This window comes from Crocodylus porosus, unplaced genomic scaffold (assembly GCF_001723895.1).
Source record: "Crocodylus porosus isolate Cpor-Errol unplaced genomic scaffold, CroPor_comp1, whole genome shotgun sequence".
In the NCBI taxonomy this organism is placed as follows: domain Eukaryota; kingdom Metazoa; phylum Chordata; order Crocodylia; family Crocodylidae; genus Crocodylus; species Crocodylus porosus.
This window is the reverse complement of record NW_017728915.1, coordinates 25,918,098-25,925,247: the sequence shown is the minus strand read 5'-3', so window position 1 is coordinate 25,925,247 and position 7,150 is coordinate 25,918,098. Positions and strand designations below refer to the sequence as shown.

At 40.3% G+C, this 7,150-nt stretch overlaps 1 protein-coding gene across 1 annotated transcript in view; it reads right to left on the bottom strand.

Annotated features, from left to right (window-relative positions):
* Positions 1-521, bottom strand: part of RRAD (RRAD, Ras related glycolysis inhibitor and calcium channel regulator) — a 6,545-nt gene extending 6,024 nt beyond the window's left edge. The window contains exon 1 of the mRNA XM_019535433.1: positions 488-521. Coding sequence (XP_019390978.1) covers positions 488-521 — 34 coding nt within the window. The remainder of the gene's footprint in view (positions 1-487) is intronic.
* Positions 522-7,150: the final 6,629 nt, after the last annotated feature.

Here is a 7,150-nt window from a genome sequence, read left to right as displayed (position 1 = left end):
CCTACCCTTTTCCTATCCAAATATCCTATCCTGTCCCTCTCCAAACCATCCCATGCCATAAAGACCAAGCTCAAGCTGGACACAAGGCGTCACACGCTAACCTGCCATGAGGCCAGCAGGAGAACCAGGCAGCCACAGTCCTGCTTCTGTCTAAGGTTGTTCATTTGCCCTCACGAAATCCCAAGTAGATTACCTCAGGAAATCCCAGTTACAAGGCCATGACCCAGTTACAGAGGAAGGCAAAACCCCCAAACCAGTCTGAGCATGGGGGAAAATGAACCAGCCCCGCAGTTAATTTTGAAACCTGGGCTTGAAACACAAATAGTGAGACCTGCTTTTTAAAAGAAGGATGTGGTTGGAAGCATGTTTTACATGCGGGTGTGTTATATATGGTAAATCTTGACAGAATCTGAACAGTTTTTTTTAAAGCAGTGGGAGATTAACTAAGTCCTGCACATAAAGCTCCTTCAGGTTTCTGTCCCCGTACAAGTGTAATTGTTCCCTTTATTGGGATCTGTCATATTGGCAAATGTGCGTTAGTATTGCACTCTCTTTCATTCACAGCCTTTTGCCATACTTGCGTGGTGCGTTGTTCTTTTGAAACACATTTATCCTGCGGTTTCTTAGATTTCACTTTACTAGGTAGGATTGAAAATATGGCTTGTGTTTTCCTATTCACTTAGGAATTTAGAACATTTTTGTTATTATTTATTGATACTGTAGTACCTAGGAGCCATAGTCACTTGGACCAGGTATGTAAACCGCTGTATAAACACTGTACAAATACAGAACAAAAAGATGCCCCTGACTCAAAGCATATGTGCATGTACTTGCACATGTCTATAATGAGAGTGTACTAGAACTGGACCAATATACGGCAAAACATAAATGACTTAAAATTACTCTGTTTCACCTGAGCAAACCAGCATGACTGAGCCTGTCTTAACTCAAAGATGGGCAAACTGTGGCTCAGAAGCCACATGCTGCTCTCAAGTAGCTTAAATGTGGCTCTTGGAAGTCATTTAATAGCAAAGTATTATTACACTGGGGCACCATGCACAGATCATTGATGTCTTCAGAGGAGTGTTGGGCTTATCAACATATTGGTTAGCAAGCATCTAGAAGGGCTAGGGAATTTCGTCACCCATGTCCTGAATGCTGCAGTCACTATACCATAACCGGATAATAGCCACAACTACCTAGACATCTGCATTTATATGCTGAATAGCTCACCTGAGTATCACTTAAGAGTTATTATTTACATTAGCCTTCAATGTGCCTGGTTCTTTACAGACAGAGCAAGGCTGATTTCTGTCCCTAGGAAATTGCAGCGTGATGCCATCATCCTGGAAGCTGATTAATGTGAACAACTATATTGGCTGTTATCATGAGGCACCGTGACAGTGCAAGGACTTGCTCATGCAGATCAGTTTTCAGGACTGAGGCTAGTGCAGACGATATAGAGGCAGAGAGAGGGCTGGGACAAATGAAACAAGTGATGGACAAATGAGACTGAGGAGGAAGGAAGCAATTCACAGAGGAGGCTGTGGGATGGTTTGACCAGTACAACATGCAGTTTTTCTGTTTTAACCTATTAGACAGTGGAAACCACTTACATTGCAAGACAAATAAGAATGACAATTCATTAAATGGAACAAACCTCAAGGAACTGATATTTTTCCTGTTGGGCTGAATGAATATCCTGCCACTTTGCCGAGTTAATTATAATTGCTCAAACCATATTCTTGGGATTATGTTTGGCTCAGCCTGTTGATTACAACTGAAAGTGTTAATATGGCAGCTAAAGGTCACCAAGTGCTCACAGCAAATGCTCTCAGCCTGTTTCACAAAACAGCGAGCAAGAAATGGCCTTGTCAGTTTAGATAATGGAGGCGATGGTGAAATGATGCAAATGTTTCAGTTATGTGAACTGAATTGCCAAAGTATAGTTATTATTCCACATAAGTTTACATAAACTTTGTTTCAATGGGATATTACTTAACTGGGATAAGCTGGGATCTACCAAAGTATCTTGATTAAGCTGCTTCTAGGCACAATGAAATGCATCTCACACTCAGTAAAAGCTCATCTTCAGCTAGCTGATAAGAAGTTGAATGTTCCTTCTTAACTTGATGCTACCAGAAAGTTGTCACTTAAGTGGTTTTGAGAGGGTTTATGAACCTCTTTAACCAGTGCTTTTGAGTTACTTTCTTACATTGATGGTCAAACCACAAAAGGTGGCAGGTGAGATTTGTTTTCTCCTTTTCTGACAATTTCCTGGTGGAGGAAGGCATCACCCCATGAACACAATAAACCAGTTATTCTCAACTAGGGTGCCATGGCAGGCAGCCCAGCTTTGAGATCCATTCAAGCAGTGTTATCACTGTTAGGTGTGCAAACATCATACAATATAAACTCAGAGATTTCAAACAGGAATCCATAATGTTAAAAACATTCTGACCCATTGTGGTCTCTCTGAGTTCATTGCAATACAAAAGCAATGTATTTCCTGTTATTTTTCTGCAGCCAAAAAAATGAGTGAGGTATTTTCCTGGAGCCTAATGAGGCGTGCCTTTAAGCTAAAAAGTTGAGATCCCTGCAACAAACACATACTACATGCATGCATTCAGTGAAGAACTGGGGGCTGAGGTACAGGTGATGCTGCTAATACCACATGTGACTTAGCAAGTGATTGAAAACAACATTTTAAATTAAAGAGCAACAAAAAGGAAATCAGATGTATTCTAACACTGATGAGAATCCTACATATTTTTCTGGTGTGACTACAAGGTGGAGTCATCTCTAGGAGAGACAACATGAGTAGGCTTGTCACAGCAACAGGAGATAATATAAATATATAACAAAAACATCAGAGAAACAATGCTTCAGGGAAAGCAGGAAAATAGTCAACTAAACATAAAATACAATAATATGAATGTGTGTGTGAAGTGATACACAAACCCTACAACAAAGACCCAACTTATTACTGCAATTTATGGTTTTGCAATTTATACTTTTAAAAAACCTCCAGAGAATGTAAAAATGTTATTGATGCCTGCATGAGAGAGTCAAGTCCAGGCATGCATTTTCAGTTCATGTGTTGGAAACAGTCACGTGGCTCTTTGGTAACTTTTGTGAGGGCTCTTGGAGACTTCTTTACGTGGACCCTGGAGCATAAACCAGGCATTTCAGCACTGTGGGATGTGCTAATTCTAGGCTCTGAGGTACTTGGCGCTGGGTTATGAGAGTTGCCTTTTTACAGAAAGTGAGATGGCCTTGGATTCAGTCAGTGGGAATTCACTTACCCTTAGCATGACTAAAAGTTTCACGGTGGCAAGACAACCATGCTTGTTTCTCATCTGCAACTGGATTTGTGCTTGAATCTGAAAAGGAATGATTGAGGTCATAAGGCTATTTTATCCCCTTTGATTTTTGTAGGTCCAACCGTTTAGTGAAGCTGGAAAGAATTAACTGATAAATCAGAACAATAACTGGACCATTTACAATACAATTCCTCATGTAATTTTACCATATTTATTCTTAGTTGTTATCATTATATTTATGTATGGATTACAGTAGCCTCTTTGACCTCCGTAATATCAGGGCTTATGGGTGCAGTCAAATACTAACAGTAAAATTCAATCCTTGCTCCTCAGAGATTACAAACTAGCAGATGGTGTTCCCAGAGGGTACATCTACATGTTCATTAATGCGTAGTAGTTACTGCGCATTTAGTTTAGTGCTTCCCTAATGAAGCACTAACTAAATGTGCAGTTACTACAGTTACTGCGCAGTAGCATGGTTTTTTGTGATAGTTACTGTGCAGTAGCCTTATAACACTGCACAGTAGCTTACTAGCATGGGTTTTGACTGGCATGCTGCTACACAGTGTTATTAAGCTACTGCACAGTAAGTGTCTCGTGTAGACGTGCCCAGAGAGTGGGGGAAAGGAAGTTTTCTTGTCCCAGGCCATGTGGGAAATGAAATATGAGATTAAGTAACTTGTCTGAGGGTGTGCCTGAGACAAGACTTGAATTTGGATCTGCCCAGCCCAGGGCTTTGGCAAGACTATGCTACCACAGAGCAGGGGCCACAACACTCATAGTGCCCAGAAACCCAACACTTGCTTGGATATTTTAGAAAGTGTGTCATCTCCAAACTTGCTGGTAGTGTTATTTTAATGTATGTCGTTCCCAGAAATACCAGCAGCAAAAGCACCTGTCCTCTAGGATGAGGCAATCCAGTTCTGACAGCAATTAAGTATCAAACCTTCACCCCAAACTGGAGCTGAGTCATGCTGGAGGGAGGGGAATTCTCAGATTGGCAGTAACTGAGAATAACTAGATGAAATCAAACAAAGGAAACTTCCAGTTAAGAGGTAATAAAATAGGAATACTCTGTGCTTCTATAAAGCCTTTTTAATTATCTTGAGCTGCATTCTAGTGAAGGAGTTCAGCCTCCTAACATCTCTGTCAGATAAAAAAAAATTATGAACCTCACCATTTTCCAGATGGAAAAACTAAGGCACAGGGAGAAACAATAACTTGACCAAAGAAATATCAATGGAAGAGATAGGATATATTTTATTAAGGTGTCATATTTAGGTACCTAATGAAAGTAATTTGGGTATGTGCAGTTCTCACCGAAGTCGGTGGAGGTTACACCTGCTCAGTACCAAGGAGAATCTGGTCCCTTCTGTTTAGGTACCGAACAGAAGACTCTGGAATATGAAAGTGTTGTCTCTTTTGGGATTCCCCTTCTCCTTCCTGGTCCCTGCCTTCACTTCACTTCCTCCAACTTTTAACAGGCATTTCAGTTGTAATTTAGCTCCAAGTACAACAATATTTGATGGCTTTTTTTACTTTTGCCCCCTACTTTCCTAGTGTCTCTGGACCAATAACTTTATTTATGTTCCATAGACTTACTGTCTTTGATAAGCCTAACGTACAGTATTTCATACATTTAAATGATAACAAAGTTACATGATTATTGATTTTTGCATAAAGCCAGAACTTGAGGATATTAGTGTTAAAGGCAAAACTCCCTGTGGCAGATGTGTGGAATACAGGAAGTTAAGACATTCATCTGTGATTCATTTTGATCAAGAGACCATCTAGTAGAAGATCATAAGTGGTTATTTCTTGTTCTTTCACTTCTTTCACTCTCTCTCACCTGAGTTTCAATCTGAAGGCTTTTTTCATACTTTATCTTTCTACCTAGCCTGGTTTCTTTCTCCTTATTTCCTCCACTCTTGTAAAGTGCTAGTATTTAGCTCTAGTGAATTCTGTATTGGCTGAGGGCTCCACATCACACAGAAGTTGTAAAATACACAGCCTGAGTTTTCTCCCTGTAAGGCACTGCTGGGGGGCGGGGAAACCTTGTGCCTTGTGTTGCTTTGTGCTGTCTTAGGCAAAGTTTACCAATTCCTGTTCTATAAAACATCTTCAAGATGCAGTTCTACATTGGTTCAGGGCCTTTTACCTGACCCCTTTTAATTTTCAGAGGCAGGCAATAGATTTGTATTTGATTCATTGTACATCAACTGTCCTAACAGTACTGGTTCCAGGTCAGATGGCTAATAAGCTGGAGAAAAAATTAATATGTGTATATTATGCTATGCTAGTCGCATCAATTTCATATTATTATTGAAAGTGTGGTGTTTGTACCATTGTTACCTTCGTTAGTGTTGTTTTACCTGTGGTTAGATTCAATAAATGATACTGTACAAAATCAACATGGCCTTGCAGCATCTGGGTAGGTAAGAGATTAGTTGTCCTTCAGCCCAGCTCCCCATTCGGAGGCATGGAATTCCTTTCAGTCCCCTCCTTTATTACTCTTCAATTCATCTGCACTGTATCAAGCCTAATTAATCAGGCTTCCCGTCAGTGAAGTTACTTCTACTCAGACTGCAGAAATATCACCGATCCAAGATTTGAACTTGCCAAGATGTATGAAACATTGCTCCTGCTGGAGTGAGAGGCTGGCCATTTCCCAAATACCTAGACTAAAAAAAGATATAGAGCTTTTTTTTTTTAATTGCTAAACTAGCAGAGTCAGGCCAAGAAGAGAGGAGGTAAAATGCAGCAGTGGGAAATGGAGCATTTTTGTTACGTGAGCAAAGACATATATTGCATTATCTCACAAATGACAGGGAGATAGATGTATAGTTAGATCGTATGCATCAAGACACAGAGTCAAGGCAGGGCTTTCAACCTTCGCTCTGCATTTCCTTTGTTCTGAGTGGTTGATTTATCAGCATTAATTTTGCATCTATTTTAAATTTGTCCATGGAATATTACTAATGGAGGGCACTGCATTGCTTTGGCAGAGCAGCTAACTGGATGAACTCTGAATCCATATCTACTGATGAATTTAGTCACAGTCAGTCATCTTGGATTGAAGAGTTATGCCTGTGAATTGAGACCTAAAGGATGAGGTATGGGGACTATAAACTATGAAGGAAAGAGGAAACCTGTGAGAATTCATATATCATGCCAGAGAGAAAAACGTTTATAGTGACTTCATCCAAGGCAGTGCCTCCATCTATGCAATTCAGGGTTAAAAGAACAAAAGCTGTGCTGTATTTTACACCCAACCTAGAAACTCAGATGTTTCAGTTCTGAAACACCTTCAAGAAATCTGGTTCTTTTCAGATTTTCAGAGCAGTTTTTGAATATCCTCAGCTGTACTTCCCTCTGTCCTGCCCCACTGATTGCCCCATAAAACACAGTCTCATCACAGCCTTTCTGAAATTCCTGCAAAAGGTTTCAGAAATAGCTTTGGGTAAGGATTACTCTAAATGGTGCCAATCTTTCAGTAGTCCTTTGCTTCCTATGGCTTTGAGTCATGTCTATAGAGTCCATCATTGGACTAACCCCATTACCCATTGCACTGAGTCACTGCTCTGAGAAAAGACAGCGTGCCCAAATGGTATATCTAGTTTCACTGCTGCCGACAGTTTTCCAGGATTCTTTTTGTATAATATTTGAGATACAGTTGGGGCAGCAGACATGCAGGGTAAGCTGGACCTCTAAGTTGGAAGAAGTGTTATGTATGTTGCAGTCTATTTCCATCCTTATATTATTTTGAGCATTTTGTCTTCAGTTCTATTTTGTACTAGTATGATGACTTCTCATCATGTGCCCTGACG